This window comes from Prionailurus bengalensis, chromosome A1 (genome assembly GCF_016509475.1).
Source record: "Prionailurus bengalensis isolate Pbe53 chromosome A1, Fcat_Pben_1.1_paternal_pri, whole genome shotgun sequence".
In the NCBI taxonomy this organism is placed as follows: domain Eukaryota; kingdom Metazoa; phylum Chordata; class Mammalia; order Carnivora; family Felidae; genus Prionailurus; species Prionailurus bengalensis.
In genome coordinates, this window is record NC_057343.1 from 72,797,797 (window position 1) to 72,820,706 (window position 22,910).

The 22,910-nt window shown below is 41.3% G+C and overlaps 1 protein-coding gene across 1 annotated transcript in view; it reads left to right on the forward strand.

Annotated features, from left to right (window-relative positions):
- The first annotated feature begins 17,530 nt into the window (after positions 1-17,530).
- Positions 17,531-22,910, forward strand: part of ITGBL1 (integrin subunit beta like 1) — a 206,362-nt gene continuing 200,982 nt past the window's right edge. The window contains exons 1-2 of the mRNA XM_043582619.1: positions 17,531-17,887; positions 19,041-19,258. Coding sequence (XP_043438554.1) covers positions 17,790-17,887; positions 19,041-19,258 — 316 coding nt within the window. The 5' untranslated portion in view covers positions 17,531-17,789. The remainder of the gene's footprint in view (positions 17,888-19,040; positions 19,259-22,910) is intronic.

The following is a 22,910-nucleotide window of genomic DNA, read 5'->3' on the forward strand; positions in this document are numbered from 1 at the left end:
GTGAGTTCGAGCCAGGCATTGGGCTCTGTGCTGACAGCTCAGAGCCTGGAGCCTGCTTCGGATCCTGTTTCTCCCTCTCTCTCTGACCCTCCCCCACTCACACTGTCTCTGTCTCTGTCTCTCTCTCCTTCCAAAATAAATAAACATTAAAAAAATTAAATAAATAAATAAATAAATAAATAAATAAATAAATAAATAAATCTGTATTCAACAGTATGTGATCAGGAAGGGGCCCTGTCAAACAGAGAGGAGACTGTCAAATACAGGGAACTTTATAATAGGATGAACCCAGGGCAATGTACGACTAAGACAGTAGACTATGAATTGGAGAAAATTTCGTTCATGGTCTGGCAAGCACTTTGGAAGGGAAGTAGCTATGAAACTCTCAAGATAGTAAGAATTTAATGAAAATGAGATATTTCTTCTCACTAACTCATCTGTCCTTACTGCTTACTTCCACCTAAAATTAGTATCCTACTTGACACCATTGTGAGTAGCTGAGAAAACACTAACAATTGCTGGAAGAGAAATTTAAATATCCATGGGGGGAACGCCATGTGCTTTACGGGAACATCGGAACTTATTCAACTCCAAAATTCTGTTACATTAGATTTATGGGGAGATGACACTAAGGTTAAGATTGGTTTTAATGTGCACACAAACGTTTCTATTGTGTGTTTTGAGGGCTCACATATGGCTCACTTGCCACTCAATATTGGTATGGTTGAATTTTCTCTGATGGAGATACTTTGGGCAGGGAAACCAGAGGTCCAGAAGACCCACTTTGAAAATAGAAATAGGTGGTGCGCCTGGGTAGCTCAGTCTGTTAAACCTCCGACTTTGGCTCAGGTCATGATCTCAAAGTTGGTGGGGTTCGAGCCCTGCGTGGGACTCTGTGCTGTCAGCGCAGAACCTGCTTCGGATCCTCTGTCTCCCTCTCTGTCTACCACTCCTGAGCTCTCTCTCGTCTCTCTCTCTCAAAAATAAATAACAGTAAAAAATATTTCATGAAAAAAAATAAAATAAATATAGAAACAGGCTCACCAGGGGGCATCTACTCACAGATTCGCACGTTCAGAATTGAGTCTATGCAGAATAGATGCATTTTGATGATGGGGAGCCCAGGGGAGGCTTACCACAGTTTGTTTCCTAGATATCCCAGCAGGAAGCATGATATTGGGTGTCTCTGGAGTGTTCTTATCTTCTCATAAATCAGCTTTCCAGACAACCAGGAAACATTCATTCACCACTTAAATATTACAAGGTTTTGGAAGGCACCTCACATGTTACCTTTTCCTTAAGGCAACGTTTCCTAAACTTTCTTCATCATAAGGATCATGGGGGTGATCTTAAACATTTCCATGGAGATTCTGATTAAGTATCTCTGGATACTTAACTATGCAACTATGGAGACTCTGTCTTAATAAAACAAGTATTCCTGTGAGCATGGTTGTTCCAGAAATTGGCACTAGTCATGATTATTTCTTTCCTAATAGACCAGAGTGGACTTGCCCACTGTCTTCTGTCTGCTGTAAGTCCCGTGCACCTCCAACATCGTATGAACACTGATCCAGTTCTGGAATCCCAACAGACCCTGAACTTATGTTGTAGTTGTGTTATCTGAAGCACTGAAAACATATGAGTGCAACTAGGTGGTCAAAGACCCTCTGCTGAGTCATATCTGAGGTCTTCCCAGGTCATATGACCAGTTAATGTTTCAAGAAGTTTTTACATTCAAATCAGTCTTAGATAGATAGGCTTATCGCACCTTTCAAAAGCAAATAAAAGAAAGGGAGATGGTATTAAACCTCAGACAGAAGCTATGACTCTTAAAATAGGCAGAAATATGTTGGAGCAATCGATTTCTCTTACAGAAAAATAAACTGTGTAATGACGGAGGTGGGATTCCAGAGGACAACCTGGACTGACATCAAAGTGAGTGTGGTCCTCACACTGTGCTTACTTTACAGGTTAATTTAAAAATAATTCATAGATCACCATTTTATTCTGCTTTAGATTAAGTTTTCAGAGGAAAGACTGGGAAATCAGGAATAAATAATAATATCAGTGAAACACTTGCACTGGGAGCAGACCACAGGTCTCATCGTATCAAGCCAGAGCTGAGCTAGTGGCCCAGAGAAACTTGTGGACTTCTGAAAACAAAGGTCATGTTTCAAGAGAATCACTCAGTAATAAAATGATGTATGTTTGGACTATTTAATAATAAAATCTGCTACCAGATAGAAGTAAATGTGTCAGTTCTGAAAATAACCCTGAAAATCTCATTTATTGTAGAATATACCTTGTAAGCTCCTCATAACCAAGGTCTCAGACCCCTCAAGGCTGATGGGCTAGGGCACTTCACAAGGCAAGCACCCAAAGGTGCTAGTGCAGAGATGACAGATCTGGAAGAGGTGATGGAGAAGAGAGCTGACAGGCATCACTTATGAACTTGGGGTCAGCTACAGCATTAGGGGCTGCCCATCTCTCTAATTCTCCTCTTGTAAATTGTCCAGGAATTGGGACCAATCACAATCCCGGAGAAACTGCGCCTGGATGGAATAAACAATGCACAATGTGAGAAGCAAATAGATCTGAATAGCCCTGAGAAGGCGAGGGTGGAAGGCATTGGAAACTGTTGATGCCACACTCAAGCCTCTCTAACAGGCCAGGGTACCCATCCCCAGATGCCGTTAGGGTTAGTGTTAACTGCTCATAACTGTCTCCTTCTTCAGAGAATGTATAATGTCTTATATTATATACTTGTTTGGGCTATTGTAAAAACATATAATTTAAGAAGATAAAGTCAGATTTATGCTACTTTCTGAAACCAATGAATCTTGGGCTAACAGATTTCTTGATATTCTGTAGCCCTTCTTTTCATGGAAGATATCTACAGAGAGAGAAAGATAAATGAGAATATGTATCATCAGCAGGGGGCAGGGAATGACAAAGCCATTTGGAACCATATCAAATAAATAAGATTCTTTAAGAAATGTGCATTATGGTTTATCTACAAAGCTATTCAACCTCACTAACCCCATGGTGACCTGCAAAGTTGGTTTTGAGATGTTTCCAGATGGAATCTATCAAAATAATAAGCATTTCTTAAAGAGTACAAGCAGTTGGGGAAAATTTCTGAAAGACAGAGGAAATATACTCACCTTATATTATTATACATTAATGTTTTCCAATGAATAAAATTGACCCTATTCTTCTTTCCATACAGTGTTTCCATACTGTGTGTGTGCAAAGCCTTCAGTGGCCATTGGATTCAGCATCCACATCTAGGCAGGATGATAACTAAATTATACCAAAAATACTGTTGCTTTCTTATATAAGAATCGTCTTGGAAAAAAAAAAACTGTGAACTTTTATCTGTAAGTTTTCCCTATGGTATACAGCAAAATAAAAATTATGGACATGATCTGTTTGTTGTGTTCATATTACACCAAGCCATGGGTGTAATGGGTCTTTGTAACTAAATTTGTAAATGATAGTAATTTATGAACACATATCTTCTAATTTAGATTTTTAAAGCCCTTAAAGAGAGTAATCTAAGCTTATAAGCCTTTGCATTCTATTTCCCCTTGTCTAGTACTTTTTTTTTTTTTTTACCTAGTATGGTACCACATCAGTATTTGTTTAATGAATTAACAAAATGCCAGTTAGTCCACAAATTCAATTGTTTAAGATTTAAATGCTTTATGTGAATAATTTCACTTTGATGCAGTAGGTATTTTTAGTGAGGCAGTCAAATATTTTATATTAGGAACTGAAAATTTTCCATTCCCTGACCAGAAACCAATCTCAAAACACAGCCATGATAATGTCTAATTACTAAACCACCAGGGAACTGAAGCTTCCTATTTTAGAGTGAAAATAAAATAGAGAATGATGTTGAATAAGTATGTCCTCATTAGTCTTCAAAGCATTCTCACATTGTGAGACTGGAGAAAGCCTTCAGCGGCCATTGGATTCAGCATCCATATCTAGGCAGGATGATAACTAAATTATACCAAAAATACTGTTGCTTTCTTATATAAGAATCGTCTTGGAAAAAAAAAACTATAAACTTTTATCTGTAAGTTTTTCCCTATGGTATACAGCAAAATAAAAATTATGGACATGATCTGTTTGTTGTGTTCATATTTTGGGGGGGCGGTGGGAATCCACCGTATTCTGTATTAGACCACATCTAAGTGACGTGTTCACTTTTAAAGGGATGTAATAAACAGCAACCAACCAAGATGGTGAGGAGACTTGAACCCCTGGGTAATGAGGAAAAGTTGAAGAATTCATGAGTGGTAGAAGAACCATGTTGAAATACCTGAAAGGCTACTGAATGAAAAGGAAATTAAACTCATCCTGGGGCTGCCCCAAGACTAGAACTGATGATTAGGAGCTTTAGAAACACATGTTTTAGTTCGGAATATGGAAGAAGTCACGTAATAGACTGTCTTAGAATGTAGCAATCTCCATCCACATCCATCACTAGAAGCATACAAAATGCACATGGTGGCTGGACTATATAATGTTCAAGGTGCCTCTCATTCTTGCTTTGACATTCACTTAGACACCATAAAAAGAGGAAAAACAATATAACGCACCTCATTAGTTGATTGAGAAGCACTTAGCACACAGTTGTAAGTAATAGCACTCACTAAAAGTCAGCTGCTAATAACATCGATGAAGTTCTAAGATTTAGTCTTTATAAATTTATCAGTGGGAGATTATTTAAGTCTTGTGTTTATAGATCACTTTTTTTTGGCATTATCATTATTATCCTGAATGGTGGTTTGGGTATCACTTAAGCAACTTTAGGATATCCCGATGCAACTAAAACTTATTTAGTAGCATCTGGGGAGCAATCTTGTGAATTCTACACTGTCAGGATCTTACAAGTTGAATTGTAGCACTATGCTGCGATTCCAGAGGCAAACGATATGATAAGATAATGTGGGGTGACTGTAGGAAGGGTGAAGAAAATAAACTTAATAAAATCTGGCAGACCGAGAGAACGCCAGCAGCACAGCTTTGTGTTAATTGTTGAAAAGCAACAGCAGCTGAGGTCAGCCTTACATTTCACATACAAGACACAGAGGAAATGGCTCATCTTGAGCAAAAGGTGTCACGAAGTCCACCTGGGAGAGCTGGGTACAGAGACAAAGACAAGCCAACCAGTGATCTGATTACCTGCTTACCCTGGGAAGGTAGTTCTGTAAAAACGTTGCTATGTCATGGAGAATAAGGCTGGCCTCAGCAGCATCTTCAACAAAAAGAAAACATGTGTGACTGCTAAGAAGGACAATGAAGTTGTCTTAGCATCACACTTATTTAATTCCTCTTGGTTCCTCCAACCCCAAAGGGAAAATGGAAAGGAGGCAGTACATCTGTAGAGCAGGACAAAGCTGGGACTAGATGAGTGACTAGAGCCAATGGCTTTACCTCTCCAGGCCTCAGTTTTCCCATCTGTGGAATGGAAATAATCTGATGTGTTCATATTTACCAAGCCATGGGTGTAATGGATCTTTGTAACTAAATTTGTGGACTCAAGCAATGGTTATCAAAAGACTTCCCAAAATCCAGTGATCCAAGAGTGTATCCATTTTTCCAAATAAGTCATCAGAAATCATCTTCTTTGATTCAAACCTGTTTCTTCTCGTAGTGGATATAAAATGGTTGCTCAACATGAATTATGCCATGCATTTGTGTATATGCCTATATATTATTATTATTGTGTGTATATGATTTTTTTTAATGTACAGAGGTATTTGCTGAAGTTAGCCTAATCTACTTTTTCTCCAAATTAAGTAATTCATTTCTTCTTGATCAATCATTCAATATGGAACCACAATTCTTAAATCACTGGAAATGACTATCCTTATTGGTCATAAACAATTGAATAACAGTAACGGTTTATGGTTTAAACTAATATATTCCACATAAAGTTAGGCGCTACATATAGTGCACAGAAAATATATATGTTATTTTAGTTTGAATTTCTCAGAAGCAGACACAGGAATGAATATTTATGTGCCATTAATTTTAAAACAAGTGCTCCCAGAGGAAATTAACTTGGAAGTAGAGGAAGCAGGACAGGGAGAGGAAGAAGATACAGGCAACTGTGTAATTTTAGACACAAGACCCACAGAGAATAAGGTTTATCATGATTATGCAGAGGAATGCGGGATTTTAACTTTTGCCTCACTGTTGCCTAAATCTAGGCAAATTTGCTGGGCTTTCACCCAACAGTCAATCAACAGATTGTTTAATGGTTTCAGGAAGGTAAGCAAGGTTGTGGCAAGGGACATGCTCAGGGAATAAAACTAAACATCCACTCCCTTCTGACTGTCTGCACCTGTTGACAAGGTGGCTCCAACAGTCTGACAAGGTGGCCAGAAGAAGATATGCAAGTGCTGGTCTTTGAAAGTACACTAAATGGGCTCCATCCACCCAAAGAGAAATTTTGAATCTGAGGGGACCTAGGCAGGGAAGGTCTGCTACCTATGGTAGCCACCTTTAAGATGTTGAGAAAATACAACGAACGTATATAAGACAGTTAAAGTATAATGTAAAAATTAGTTCAATAACTGTCACTATTTTTTACATGGGCTGAAGGAGACTGAACAGACTTGTTTATAGAAGGCATTGAACGCAAGTGTAGGTTTCCTAAAAGGGAGAAGATTTAAATGAATGGAGGAGAAGAGAGGGCCTTTTCAAGTGGATGTAAAAGAAAATTTTGCAGATTAGAAAGCACATGGTGAGAAGGCAGGTGAAGTACAGAAGTTTTGGGGGGGAGTAACACCTGGGAAAAGGGAAGGCAGGAAGCCATCAGACTACTCTGTTGACCTGGCATTGCTCCGTGCTCGTCCATGGGAAGCTCTTGTGTAGTGATTGCCCCCCGGAGCAGACTGTGAGGGGCAGAAATAGCTGGGCTTCATAATCTGGCCTTATCCAGTCAGTGATGGGATATTCCAACAAAAGCATGACCTTCGCTAGAAAGCTGAGGTCATCTCTGAAGAGGCCAACAGCTGGTGGCTTTCAGCTGACCATGCTCCTCCCAGTGGGTTAACTAGTCCTTCCTTGAAGAGAGTTCTAAGCAACATTTCTGCATTTCTGCACTCATGACTAAATGCAAAGTGTGAGAAATTATGGAGGTCTGTGACACAATGTCCTTGACTGTAGGAATGGAATAGGAACCGCTTTCGTAATCATGCAAAATATTAGAAATTGTGAGAAATATTCCTTGGGTCTGTCCTCCTTGTGGATACATGTTCTTGTATCTCAACCCTGGTTTCATTCTTGTTGGCACTTATTAGATGCACACTTTATGTTTTTTGAATGAACAACTGAATGATTGCAAGCAGTAAATGTTGCTAAAGCAAGGGTATGGAATGATCTAATGTTCAAGGTGGATCAAAGAATACTGAGTTACCTATGGACAAGTGGCAGGGAAAGAGGAGTAGCTGAAATGGAGAATGGAGGACTATGGGACAAATGTCACCTTCTTCATCATTTGACCTAAGACCAATTCTGTTCCAAAAGAAGCAACTGACTTTATGCACATATTCCTTATCCATCATTTACTAACATTATCATCTTGGTTTATTTGCCTGACTTTTGTGAGCAACATGTTTCTACCTCATGAAGTTGTTGTAAGAATCAAGTAAGATAAAATATCAATCTTGTCGATTCTCAGAGGCAAATGTTTTTTTCACATTAAAAAGAAAATCTGAAATCAGATCAATGGTAACTGATGGAACCTTGCAATTGATGTTGGCCAAGACAATCATGATGATGCATGCATGTTCAAAGCTCTAATCTCAAAGTTTGCAAATGTGGTGTCAGCCTCTTGGAATAAAATCCCAGAGATAGTAGCAGAGCAATCTTGGAAACCAGATGGGTGTGGTGACCAGGTGTAGACCATGAGGATTCAGATGAGCTTAGCAAGATTCTAGACGTTGCAACCAAAATTTGGCTAGCTGTACAAATATGCTAATAACTCAGCACCAAAGGGGTTTGATTTCTTTTATAGATTGTTTTAAGTAGAACTGCATAGTCAACACTTAATGACACAGAGGATGATATGGTATGAAAAATAGTCATAAAATTCTAAGTTGAATAGTGAATAGTTAGATTTTGCAGAGAAGTTTTAGGAATAAATATCTCAACCAATTTGTTTCACTTGTGTTTTCCCTTTTATTTATAGAATACAGAGATATGATAAAAATAAATGCACTTCTACATAATCCTAAAAGATCTCTTTCAATAAGTATAAAATAAAACAGCTAACTGATAAGAACACATGTCACAGTTCAGTTGGCCATGTTTTTTTCTTTCTGAATTGCACATGAAACAATGATGAATCCTAAACGGATGGCATAAAACGTGATTGATATATCATAGGCTCTCAGTGCAAGTGAGCGGACTTGAGATTTCAATTATTTGTTACGTCGCCAATCTTAAAGAACTTAGTTATTTAAGCCATTGCAATAAAGCTTTGGAAAACCAACACAATGAAAAATACACAAGCCAAATCATTTAATTAAGACTTTCTTGCTCCATTTTATAGTTTTATCATTAACTGAAAGAAGTCTAAGCTACCTCTCTTTCTATCCACAGTTATACCCAATCAATAGTAAATAATCTTAGGAAGAGAGTTAATTAATAATATGATAATTATAAAACCATGAACTCAATTTTCCCATTGTGTTCAATATTCTTTCAGTACACCAGAAACTATTAAAGACATCTAGGTTTTCAGTTGTTGAATATCAAGCTTCATTTGACTGTACAATGCCAAAGCAACTGATGTAGGGGCAGAATTAACTAAAGGAATAAGTTGCTTGACCATTTCAGCCAGAGCTTGAAAGGCAAGTGTAATTGATAGTGTTGCTGTAGACAAGGGGAAAGCAGAAAGTGGGAGGAAAAATGGTAACTGAGTTACTCAGACAAGATGATGAGCTGCTCTCTTTTCAAAAACTGCCTTTATCGTTCTAGTTCTTACTCAGCTACTCAGTTTTTCTTCTTTTTAGTTACTGGCCTCATTTACCCCCTCTCCTTTTTCCTGAAGCAATTTAATTGGTATTTACAGGAATTTATCTGCATTGATTACCAGGCTTATACCAAATGAAATGTATAATATTGAAATTCTTCATTGTTCATGAGACTACAAAGTTTTGCTGACAATTGTCTTCACAATGAGAACATGTTTGCAAGTTTCTTAGTCAAACAAATTACATCCGAGTCCACATAGTGCTTTTTTGACCCCTATAATTTCAGTTTATAAGTTGCATGTTATTGGGGGAAATACTCAGCTCTGGTATGGGATCTTGTATCGCTGTTATAATTGCCACAGTGCTTATCACTCTCTCAGATGATACACTCAGGACAAGACTTTCTACCCAGGCTCCAGCATGCAACCAGCCAGGCATCTCTCTCCACCTAGATAATCTCCTAGATGATGTCCCTTCAGTCTGTTTATTTTTTCCGGATTTATGTAGAATGGGTCCTACTGATGTTGGAATGATAGTGCAAATAATGGAAGCAGTAGTATAATAAAATTAAAAAAAATTTTTTTACCATTTATTTATTTTTGAGAGACAGAGGAAGACAGAGCATGAGCAGGGGAGGGGCAGAGAGAGAGGGAGGCACAAAATCCAAAACAGGTTCCAGGCTCAGAGCTGTCAGCACAGAGCCCGACACAGGGCTTGAACTCACAAACCAAGAGATCATGACCTGAGCCAAAGTAGGACTGTTAACTGACTGAGCCACCCATGCGTCCCTGGATAAAAATTTTAAAACGGGGTAACCTGTGGTATACACTGCAGAAAACCCCTGAGTAGTGCTGCAGCGAGGAGGAAACCAGGTGGTTCTCACTACTGAGCAGCTTTGTAAACCAGTCCACGGAGTGCAAAAAGTCTCTGGTACAGAGCGCAAATAAAACTACACATAAATGAACTACTTTTAACTTCTGGAAACTTACGCTGTATAAACCAGCTCTACATAAAACCCCATTTACCAGAAAACTAAGTACTAATTTCCATCATTTCCATCTCTAAGATATGTATATATGTAAGCAGATATATAAATATAATGTATAAATATTCATATAATACTATGCAGAATTTGTATTATTTATATTTTATTTATAGAATATATTATTATATTATGTAAATATAAAATTTATATAATAACATATATTTGCTTATATGTATACATACATACATACATATTCCTAGTCCTCTTTATACCTGGAAGGTTTTGGACAAATATAGAAAGAAAATACAGTCACAGAAATTTAGAATTGAAGAAAACCAACATTCCCTTCAACCATGACATTTTGGAAACTGAAATTCACCTGGCTAAGGAAACCAGCCAAGATCAGGAACTTTTGGATGAAAATGTCAGCATCACAAATCCTTCTCTGAACAAAATAGTCCAGTGTTCTACTTGTCCACTCCCGATTATAACCTTCTAGTTATTATTAATTGATTAACAGCTAAGCATGGCTTGAAGAATTAAGAGTTTATTCATTGGGATTAAATACTATTGAAGAGAGAAATCCCTTTTCCCCTGAAGTCAATGAAAACAACTTTCTAGATGTTTTTCTTTCCCCTAAAATTTCCCTTCAGCATCAACTAGAACTGCAAAAATACTCAGAAGACTGAAAGATTATTTCTTATCCCAAAGGTTCCTAATATTTCCAGGTGTTTTTACTACGTGGGAGGAAAAAAAAATGCCTCTGGTTCTGCACTAATGTCTGGAAAAGATGTTAACTAAACACCTTTTTGTTCCACAGCTCTGCCCTGGCTGAAAAGTTCTTTTTCTTGGAAATTTAAACTTATTTTTATTGCTGCCCGGGAATACTTAGCCTTCCTGAAAGCTTTGGTGTGCCTTTTACCATTCGAAAACCTGGAAGCCTCCTTTTGGCTGAAAACACTATCCAAGTGGGTTTTGAGTAAAAATAATTATTTTTCACTTCAAATTTGACTCTAAGGGATTGAACTATTAGCTTGCCACACATGTATGGAGAGCTCAGTAGGAGCTGTTCATTTTCTGACTCTAGATTAGCATTCTTGATTTTTTTCATGACACATATAATTTTCTTGCTGATTTTTATATTTTAGTTGCCTAAACTCATCTCTTAACATATTAATTCTTTCCTTTCGTTAAACTTGAAATTCTCTCCTTTAGTTCAAATTGTTTAATTTAATCAAGGTGTATTAAACTTTTAAAACTCACTAATTCATGGGGTGACTGGGTGGCTCGGTTAGGCGTCCAGTTCTTGATTTCAGCTCAGATCATGATCTCATGGTTCATGAGTTCAAGCCTCACATGGAGCTCTGCACTGACATTGTGGAGCCTTCTTGGGATTCTCTCTCTCCCTCTCTCTCTGCCCCTCCCCAGTTTGTGCTCTTTCTCTCTCTCTCAAAATAAATAACTCTAAAATAATAAAATAAAATAAAATAAAATAAAATAAAATAAAATAAAATAAAACAAAACATTTATTCATTCAATCATTTTCTAAGCAAATATTTGTTAAGATTCTACTCTGTACCAGGAACTAGAGTTATAGCAAAGGACAAGAGAGCAAACATCCTCATTCTTATGGAAATTGCATTTAAACAGGGAGCAGTAGGGGTGCCTGGGTGGCTCAGTTGGTTAAGCATCTGACTTTGGATCAGGTCAGGATCTCACAGTTCATGGTTTCAAGCCCCACATGGGACTCTTTGCTGACAGCTCAGAGCCTGGAGCTTGCTTCAGATTATATATATATATCTCTCTCTGCCCCTCCCCTGCTCACACACACTCTCTCTCTCACAAAAATAAATAAACATTAAAAAAAGTTTTAATGGGGGTGTAGTAGCTTTTACATGGTGGCTAAATAAATGGAAAAGCGTAATGTTAGACTCCGCCAAGAAAATAAAACAGAACAGAGTGCTTGGTCAGGGAGAGCAGGTGTAAGGGTATCAAGATTGTTGCAAGTGGGAATTAGGAGACTGTCTTGTATCTGAGTGATCAGCCTGAGTGAAGGCTGTTCCGGAAGCATCCGGCAACTCCCAGTGAGGGGGCAGCTGTGAACTATCAGCTGAGGATACTGAATCAGAGAGGGATGGGTGTATGGATCCTGGAGAGGGCATCTGGGTTGAGCATCCACTATGGAGATAGTCAGAGTCCAAACATAAAGTGTCTTGTGTGAAATTATTGAGTGCTTAAGCTTTGTGCTGCAAACAATGGAGAACCATTAAAATATTTTTCAATAAGAAATAGAGGTGATAAAATTTGTATGTTAGAAGAATCTCCTAAGGGCATTGGCTAAGGGTAGACACAAAAGGATGAGACTGGAGAGGCCAGCTGGGAGGCTATGGCCACGTTATACAAGATAAAAGCAAAAATAAAGGTAAAGATGTTGAAGGAGGAGGTTAGATTACTAAGAAGCAGAATCAACATGATTCAGCGGCTTACTGGATAATCCACATGAATTGTAGAGAGGAATCAAAGTAACTCTCTGAACTATGGCTATAGGAATTAGGTAAAAACTGGTATAATTAATAAACCTAGGCACATATGAAAAGGACCTGGTGTTATTCAGATTCATGTTGTACCTGTCTGATGGCAGGAGTTCACAAATGTCATCTGACAGCTGATCCAGAGTCCACTATATCCCCAGCATCATTGCTGACTCATAGATCTAGTTCACATGTTTTGCGTCTTTTAATTTGTGTATACCTCCCATAGGTATTGAGTGTATAACATGTCTTGGGCACAGTTTTCGGTGCTGGCAGAAAAGGTATGGAAAACCCCAGTTTTCCCTAGTAAACTAACTGATGGGATCTGTCATAATATTTTTGTGAACAAAACAAAGACATGGGCTGATTCCAGACAACTCAGTACACTAACAAGAGGTTAGATTGCCTGTCCAAATATATGTCAGTTAGGGCACTGCCATCGTCTTGAAGAAAGGTCTCACCTACGTTTGGTCCTTCACCCATTTTTTTCAACTACGTTAGTAATTATGTGGATGAAGATGGGGGAAGTATGCTCATCATACTTACTTTTAAAAAGGTGAGAGAAATATGAAAACATCAGCCATAATGACTTTGGATAAAATCTCCATGAAAGAGCTATGCCCAGGTAAAATTTAATAAAGTAAACATCAACTTATATTTGGAAGAAAATACACTTGTACAAGCACATGATTGGAATGATGAGATAGTGAAGAAGTTAATCTTCAGTTCATTAGTAGAAATATAGCATATGAAGTAAGGATGTTGAAAGCACCAATCTGTTCCTGTTGGAAAAGGTCATGGAGAGGACATGACTGCCGGTAGACCCACAAGCCGGGTGCATAAAATCAAATGCTTGTCACCCCCTCTCCTGTCCTTGGAATGTACATTTTGTCCACTGTTCCCACAGTAGGAATCGTTTTCAAGGACACAGACTCGAGAGAGCAATGTGTTGGTGAGACCATCTGGATGGCATACGTGACTGAACACAGTTAAGGCCTCTGTATAAACACTTAAGATTGTGGCAGGTGGGTGTGGAGTTCTACTTGTCCCGTGGCTCCCCAAGATAAGCCTTGTAAGTAAGTTCTTTTGCTTATCACACCTGCCACCTGCCAACGTGGAGTGGCCTTCTTCTTTCTCTGTCTCTCCTTGCTCTCTGTGTTTGGGGGCCGTTTTATGAAACAGAAGTTCCGCACACGTCAGACTACACCTACTTTATGGTCACACTTTACAGAAGCATCCACACCAGATACAGTAAAAGCACTCAGGAAATCAGGCTATGGAGGGCTTGAAGTTGTAACATGGGAGGAAGAGGTGATGGAAGCGAGAATGTTGATCTTGAGAAGCGTAGAATTATTTGGGGTGTATGTAGACAGGTGGTGGGACTTCAGAACACACACATTAGATCTTAAACTGTTTTGTAGCAAGGCTTATGGCCAGGATGTTATTTTGTAAAAAATTTTTAATGTTTGTGTATTTTTGAAGGAGACAGAGCATGAGCAGGGGTGGGGGGAGCTGGCAGAGAGAGAGAGGGAGACACAGAATCTGAAACAGGCTCCAGGCTCTGAGCTGTCAGCACAGAGCCCAACTCGGGGCTCGAACCCACAAACCGTGAGCTCATGACCCGAGCCAAAGTCAGACTCTTAACAGACCGAGCCATATAGGCACCCCCCAGGATATTATTTTAAATGACCTCTTGGAGTAGATTTGAAAGCAAAGGTTGAGAACTTCAGAGCTGAAATCAGAGGGAGATGCGTTCCCTTTAACTTTTGTTTTCTTCTGAGTCTATCCGATCATTTGCCACGTGTTGTACATCATCAAAAAATTAATTTTGAACCATCCTGTCTTTAAAAAAAACGCTTGAACCCTGAGATTCTATGATTTTGTGACCTGAGGACTCAAGGACTCTGTTCAAGGACTAATACATTTTCAGTCCCTTTGAACTGGGTTCCAGGTGCAAGGAGTTCTCCCAGCATCCAACTCAGGCACCCTCCACTGTGCATCCAAACCACCGCTTTTCCCCTAGCACTGCCCCAAGGTCTGCAAGGTCAGCGAGAAACTCAAGGCCCTGCAGGCAGGAATTGGGCAATACATCTGCCCTCATTAGGATGAATGTTGTTGAGGTTTCTGCAAACAGGGAGAAGGGAAAAGTAGACATTTCCAAGGCATTTATAACTTCAGCAGAAAAAAACACAAGTTTACTAGAAGGAGAAATTTTTAAGTTATTCTTTTTGTTTCGCCAGAGTTTCTGTGGGCCCAAGGTTTTCTACTGAGTCACTAAGGCAGCCACGATGTAACTATTTCAACTTGCTGGGAGTATTATTTCTGAGTCACAGTAATATAATGATCTGAACATTTAAATGCTTTCTGTCACCTAGCACCTCCGATCTTCATGGCTGCACACTCTTAACGATGATATTCCTCACTGCACACCACACTGTATGAAAATACCACAGGGTAAAAGAATTGCCCTAATTCATGAACGAAATGTTCAAACATCAGGTCCATATTTCACAGTGATTCTTCTTTTCCCTCTCAGAAAAGACGCAGAAAGTAACACATGACTCATTTGTTACAAGTTCCATGTTTTCACTGCAAATTCCTAGTCAGGCTTTGGAATTGATGCTTCTCTTCTACTCTTCCCATATTCTCTGAGTCACCAAGGTTTTTAGATGTTGGCAGGAGAGCCTGTTCCTACATCCTCATAGTGTTCCACGTGGCTGAGAGGGGATACAATTCTGGAAGTGGAACCAGGAGTGAGTGTAAATCCACCCTTAGATCTAGGCATTCGTGGCCCCAGCCCTGGGCCCTGAGCTTTGCAAGCCTTCTCAGATAAATTTCTCAGAATATTTTTATTTTTTTTTTATTTTATTTTTTTTTTAAATTTTTTTTTCAACGTTTTTTTTTAAAATTTATTTTTGGGACAGAGAGAGACAGAGCATGAACGGGGGAGGGGCAGAGAGAGAGGGAGACACAGAATCGGAAACAGGCTCCAGGCTCCGAGCCATCAGCCCAGAGCCCGACGCGGGGCTCGAACTCACGGACCGCGAGATCGTGACCTGGCTGAAGTCGGACGCTTAACCGACTGCGCCACCCAGGCGCCCCAAATTTCTCAGAATATTTTTAAAGGCACCCTGTGATTCAGTAGGTCTGGGGTTGGGCTTGAGAACTTGCATTTCTAACAAGTTCCCAGGTGCTGCCGATGCTGCTGGTTCACAGATCATACTTTGAGAATGGCTTGTTTAGTGACTCCTTCCAAAGGAAGGATTTTAGTGTCTCTTGTTTAGTGTCTCTCCTCCAAATGCAACCCTTCACCCCCCACCCCCAGGATGAGTAGTTCATGTGACCCAGGGAACTTACCAACCTATAGCCTATGTCACTCCCTCTTAACCACACTCTTAGTACCCAGGACTCCAGAATTCCCTGTCTAGACCACTTTCTGACCCATGTACATCCTACCCCAGTGCGTCCTCCTGATGGCAGATCCCCTCACCAGTGTGCACGTGCCTGGGCTTAAGGGTTGACAAAGGGTCAGCCATTTGGAGAAGGCTTAGCTGTGTGGGTTACTGTTGTGGCCCAGACCCCTCCTGGTGAGAGAGAGATTGGGGAGACAGGAGAAAAGGGGTAAGCTCTCAATGGAGGAACTTCTTTGCCTTCTTGCCTCAGAAAGCAAATGCTGGGGGTAGTCTTATGTCTGTTCATGTAAATAACAGGAAGATATCCCATCCTGTTACAGCTTATCTGGATGTTGAGGCCACACAACGGTAGCTTGGATGGTTCTAGTTGGTGAGGAGCCACTGCCTCTGAAGTGCTCTGCTTGGACCTAAGAAAGAACATTTTCTACCCTTTCATGCCACCCTCCACTACATTCCCCAGGTGACCACACAGTGTAGAGGACAGTGTATGGGCTTTGAGTTCCCAGATTTCAGCTGGAGCCCCCACTATAACTTCCTGTAGGAATCTGAGCAAGTCAGTCACTTTTGAGCAAGAGGTCATTTTTTGCTCTTGGTTTCTTGAGCTTGATTATGGTGATAAGAACGCTTCTCTCCCTCTTCCACCCCTTCCCCATTCCCACCCAATTTTCTTCTCTTCAGCCCTCATCCTTTAGCTCAAATTCCACCATCTTGATTAGGTCAGGCACCTCCAGCTACTCTGGAAGGAACTGCACTCTTTTTTCATTGCACTTTGTCTTTTATATTTGCTTTTGTTTGATTAATGTCCACTGGCCCACTGGATTCCAAGCACAGGGATCATGCCTCTTTAATTCTCTAGTTGTGTCCGTTCCATCTGGCACGGAGCCTGGTACCTGATACATGCTGAACCTGGGCTTGCCAAATGAGTATACGAATGAGTGGTTATTGTTGACGTTGGAGATAAAATATACTAAGGGACTGGCGCATAGTAGGTGCTTCATAAGTGACACTGATGATATTTCAGTGCAGTTGATGCCAGAATCTCACATTTTATTTTGTTTCTTCCTACTTGGTGCAGGGGGGGAGGGGGGGAAATGGGGTGAATTTGGGACGACTAAGATCTGAACCGTCCAAGACAAGAAAAAATGTGGTATGATAAGCTACTGGCCCAAACACCCAGAATCATGACATACTTGTTAAAGGCTTAAGAAATGAAAAACCCATCACTTAAAACAAAGAGTAAAAAGTACAAGAAAAAGTTATATTCGTCCATTGCGCTGGCCCCCTAGAACTCATACCCCAAATAACACACCTTCTGAAAAAGCCCTTGGGGGAAATAATTCCCTACTAAGTGCTCACGCTGACGTCACTAGCCCTCCCCTTCCCCCCTTTCACATCTAAGGAACTATTTTATCTGTGCCTTGAATACCAACCAGCCCAAATACTCCGCATCTCTGGGGCCTGCACTGAAGAAAGAAATGATTTTCCTAAATCTGTGACAGGACAGTTTTTTTTTTTTTTAATGTCAAAATAAACCATCTGCTTGTACAACTGTTTCTAATTACTCCTCTGCCTAGACTCCGCACTTGAGGGGTTTGGTACCAGCACCCCGCCCAGAGCGGTGCCGCTGCCCAAATCCTCACAGGCAGGCAGCTCATCAAGGCACTCGCCCCTCCTGGTAGAGGCCCGACCCGCGCGTCCCGGTGTCTGGTGTCTGTGTGTCCGTCTGCGGGACGGTCTGCGCCGGTGGCACCTCTCCCCACCCCCCGCCCCCCGCCCCGAGAGCCCCCCCCCCCAGCCCCCCACACACCGGGAGCCCCACCCTGCAGGAGCGCAGCTCGCCTGCACAGCCCCGGAGCTCAGCATGCGTCCTGCAGCCATCAGGAACTTCTTGCTGCTGGCCTCCTCCCTTCTCTTCGCGGGGCTGTCAGCTGTTCCTCAGAGCTTCTCGCCATCTCTGAGGTAAGTTTGGTTTGTTGTTCTTTGAGACCGACCTGCCCTGCTTTGTGTGGCAGGGCTTCGAGTTTGCAGGATGGCTGCCCAAAGCCAAGAGCAGTTAGAAAGTTGGCCACGGGGTAAACTCTTTCCAACCTGTTCTTATTCCTTATATGTCTGCACTGTGTGTTGCTTCGCGTCTGTCCTTTTACTTTTCCTTCGGAAAAATACAGTGAATAAATATAGATATATAATCTCCTCCTAGTTTAGTACATAGCAGGAGGAACTTCTGCCGTGAGATTGAGGAAATCCTGTGTACCTACCTGTGTGTGCTCATAGCCTATAAGGCAGAATTATTTCACAGGGTCTGCATTACATTATTGTATTGCCTTTTGAAAGGATCTTTGAGGCACATGATAATAACTAAACTTTTTTAAAGTTTATAAGCACTGCTTAATGCAACTAGGAAAATATGTCCTACACTATCATAACATTTATAGCTCTTCCTACATATCCCTCTCTTCTTTTTCATAAAAGGCTGCTCCTGGCCATCAGATAGCAATGGGACTTTTTCTTTTATTTATTTATTACAATTTCTTTTAATGTTTATGTATTTTTGAGAGAGAGAGAGAGAGAGAGAGAGAGAGCAAGTGGGGAGGGGCAGAGAGAGCCAGAGACACAGAATCTGAAGCCGGCTCCAGGCTCTGAACTGTCAGCACAGAGCCGGGCGAGGGTTCCAACCCACAAGCGGTGAGATCATGACCTGAGCTGAAGTCTGACACTTAACCCACTGCGCCACCCAGGTGTCCCAGCAATGGGACTTTTTAAAGTGTACTGAAAAGTCAGCCAAATGTCATGCTTTGCATTCATTTGCATTTAATCAAAATGTGCATATAAGATTCTGTGCCAAGCCATCAAGAGGCAGGGCTGGACCACCTCTGTCCACTTGGAAGGCGGTCCTATTCCTAGGTGTGCAGGTTACCCCTCAACGTTTGGCTCATTCTCTTGTGATGGCCCATGGCTGGTGCTCGCTTGGCCCCGGAGAAATGTGGAACCTCAGACTTCCTTTCTGTGAAGTTGAACGTCGCCAAAAGGGTGGTTGGGGGGAACGTGGGCTCAGAGCAGAAGGGGCTGTGTCTGCTCTTGACCATGGCCCTGCTGTGGTTTGTCGCCCTTGCAGAATTGGGCCGGCTGCCGCGTGCAGGCTGTCCCGGGCCGAATCGGAGCGCCGGTGCCGCGCGCCCGGGCAGCCCCCAGGGGGCGCTCTGTGCCATGGCCGCGGCCGGTGCGACTGCGGGGTCTGCATCTGTCACGTGAGCGAGCCCGGCGTGTTCTTCGGGCCCCTGTGCGAGTGCCACGAGTGGGTGTGCGAGACGTACGACGGGAGCACTTGCGCAGGTAAGGAGGGGGGGCGACTTACCGCGGGCGCCGGGGGCGCACTCCCCGCAGGGGTTTCTGCCACTTTTCGGGGAGAGCCGGCGGGAGGGGGCCCCTAAGACAGCTCTCCAGGAGGTGACGGACTTCGCGCGCGCGGGTCCTCCTAACGCTCCTCCACTCTGGAATCACGTGTCTCTATACTTTCCTCCGCCTCAGGGTCCAAACTTAAGTAGAACTAATATTGGTAAGATTCACTCGCTTGATTATAACTCTAGCTTGCCTCTATTTTAGTTCCTTATTACACACTTAAATCTCCAAACTTCCTCACCAACAGAGTTAAACTGGTGGGTTCCTCTACCCCAATCCCGTATGTTAATCATATTTGCAGAACATAAACCGGTATTTTATTTTTACCAAGGAAACGCAGGGGGAATATTACCTTCCTAAAATCCAGCCGCGGTAGGTTGTGTCTTTGAACTCTAATTTGCCTTCTTCCTCTTAGGGTATAGTTCCCAGAGGGAAGTGCATATCAGAAGACTGTAACAAGGGAAAAAATAAGCAGACCCAAATCTACTTAGAAGCGATTGCTTTTGTGTTGTTTTAGCCGCTTGGGTTTTTCAGCTGCAGTGAAGCTTGGTATTTCGGAAGGAGTGGAGTCAAAATAAATTCATTGCTCTTGTACATTTTTAAGGAGTGATTCAGGTTGTGATATTGGAATGGGTCAAGCTATCTCTTCATAGAGAACCTCCCCCCCCCCCCCCCCCCCCCCCCAGCCTATACCACTTTCACATTTACTTAGGGCCATTCATTGACTTAGGACCAGAACTTCTGTTGGGTGGCTGTGAATGATACAGATGCTCCTCTGTTAGTAAAAGGACAACACAATGGATTCTAACCAGGGTTTGGCAAGTTTGTGGGGGAAAAAAATCACAACGTATTTTACCCACAATGTAGTGAAGAGTCCAACACTAACAGTGATGAAGAGTGAGTTTATAGCAAAATGGTTTTTTGCTTGGCACCTGGGCCCAGAAGTGCATAGTGAGAATACTTAAGATGCACAATGGAAAAGTAGTCATGTAAGTCATTTGGAGGGGAACAGGTGCTTCTATGTGGCTTTGTTTACCCTGTGAAGGCTGTGGCTCAGCCCTTCAAAGGTACTGAATGCCACAGGTTGTTACTCTAACTTTGTCAGTTCCACAAGCTGCTGTATTATTGAGGACAGCCCTTTGGAATGAAAGCTAAGTATTGTCTAATATTTCGTTCCAAATTCCACTGTTACCTGACTTCTCTGGCTTGTATTGCCTCTGGCAAGGCCTCTTCAATATCATGGGTTCTGAACACATTTTTTCATTGGAAACGTAAGAAGAAAGATGCAGTCTTGGACGGGTGAAACTAGTTACAGGTGTCGTCAGATAAAAGTTCCCTATTGAAGAAGCTTATCTGGGTCCTTTCTGCAAAACTATGCAGAGGGAATGCTATGATATGTAGTGTTCTTGTTGATCTCCCGTGGAAAGTGATGTGTTGTTTCCTTATAACATCTCACTGCATTCTTTCCTCCCTGATACGAACAGCACTGAATCATGCATGGTTTTGTTTGCATACGTGTGTGTTCCCCTGGAGGCAAAATGCTTCTCTTTATTTCAAGGCTGAATGAGATAACTGTGTTCATTTGCAGTTCTCACCTTTGTGACTGATGCCCATCGAGGCCTGCTCTCCTGGGCCTGGTGAGAATCTGTGCCCGCAAATGCTCTGAATACATCTCCCAGGCGAATGAGATCTTTACACACAGCACCTTCGAGGTGCTCACCAGCTTGCGTCCTTTGTTCTGTGCTTCAAATTGAGCTTTTCAATTCCGTCTTCAAGAACAAGTTCCTATATTATAGCGAGTAAGATAGAAACATAGCAAGTTGCCTTTTATGTTTTTATGTGCACCTGGGCCTTTACCTCTATGGTGCTTTCCAGAAATAGAGTAGCCCCAACCCCTTTGAAGAAAAGAAAATCCTGCTCCTGGTAGTGTATCACTGAGTCATTAATACTCTGGGCTCTGGGGGAAAGAGTTCAGGAGGCCGATCCCAGCCCCACCACTTAATAGCTGTGTGAACTTTGGCAATTCCTTACACTTTCTGAGCTTTGATTTCTTCATCTGCGAAATGAGAATGATAACATTACCTATTTTACAGGATTGTTGTGAGCATTAACACATGTAAAATACTTAGAATAGTGTTTTGCACAAAGTGCTCAGTACATATAAATGTGTGTGGATGTCTATAACGTAATATTATTATAGTGACGCACAAAATGTGAACTCGTATGGATAGATAGATGCATAGGTAGATGGGTAGCTAGATAGCCTGGCTTTGTCTTTGTTGGACGTTTGATGCAGTGAGAGCAGTTTGGTTTTTGTCATGTAGCCTGGGCCTGTTATTGATCCAAAGCTCAAAAGGTCGAGCAAGGATAGCTATTTTGGCCAAGCCTCAGAGCAGCTGTATTAGATACACCATGCCCTTTGAAAGTTAAGTCCTTTGGGATTTTTATACTGTGAATCATAAGAAAGATACTTATTTTAGTTTGAGCCTGCTTGAAAGTGATTATGTGTATACTGTCATAAGTGGTTTATTTCTTCCAGTTTCCACTTGTTTGTGGCCCATGAATCTTCCTTGGACTTCTGTAGTGTAAAGGTCTGGCTCAGAAGTTGTTCCTGTGTGTGTCACAGTCAAATGAGAAGTAAACTAATTTGGGTGGGCTATTTCTTTGAGAAGAGTAAAATGTTTGATTTTATAAAAACAAACTTTCAGCTAGTATTTGAGAGCATCTCTGAACAATCCCCTGAACAAGTATGATTACACTTAAATAAAATATTGGTTTTTTTAAGTTTATTTATTTATTTTGAGAGAGAGAGAGAGAGAGAGAGAGAGAGAGAGAGAGAGAGAGAGAGAGAGAGTGCAAGCAGGGGAGGGGCAGAGAGAGAGGGAAAGGGAGAATCCCAAGCAGGCTCTGTGCTGTCTGTATGGAGCTCAGTCTCAGGAACTATGAGATCATGACCTGTGCCCAAATCAGGAGTTGGAAGCTTAACCAACTGAGCCACCCAGACAGACCTAAAATATTGTTGTTGTTTTTTTTTAATCTATTCAAATCATTTTTGAAATGTATCACTTAAATGAGTTTCAGTTTTAGTAACTGGGAAGAACTAATTGAATTGAATTTAGCAAATACTTATGGAGTGCTGTATATTTACTAGATCCTCTGCTGTTGAAGGGGGTATAAAGATGTGGAAAAGAGGGGCTCGGTTGGTTAAGCGTCTGACTTTGGCTCAAGTCATGATCTCGCAGTCTGTGAGTTGGAGCCCCGCATTGGGCTCTGTGCTGACAGCTCAGAGCTGGAGCTGCTTTGGATTCTGTGTCTCCCTCTCTCTCTCTGCCCCTCCCCCCTCACACTGTGTCTGTCTCTTAAAAATAAATAAACATTAAAAAAAAAGTTGACACAAATGCTTAGAACAGCGTTATTCATCATAGCAAAAAAAAAAAAAGATGTGGAAAATATGACAACTTCCCATTGAATAGGGAGATGAAAAGAAATACCAAATACCTGTAATGCAATGCAGAATATACTTTCTATAAATTTCTGTGAGAGTTCTATTGAGACAGGAATTAAATATTGTGGTTAAAACACTTGA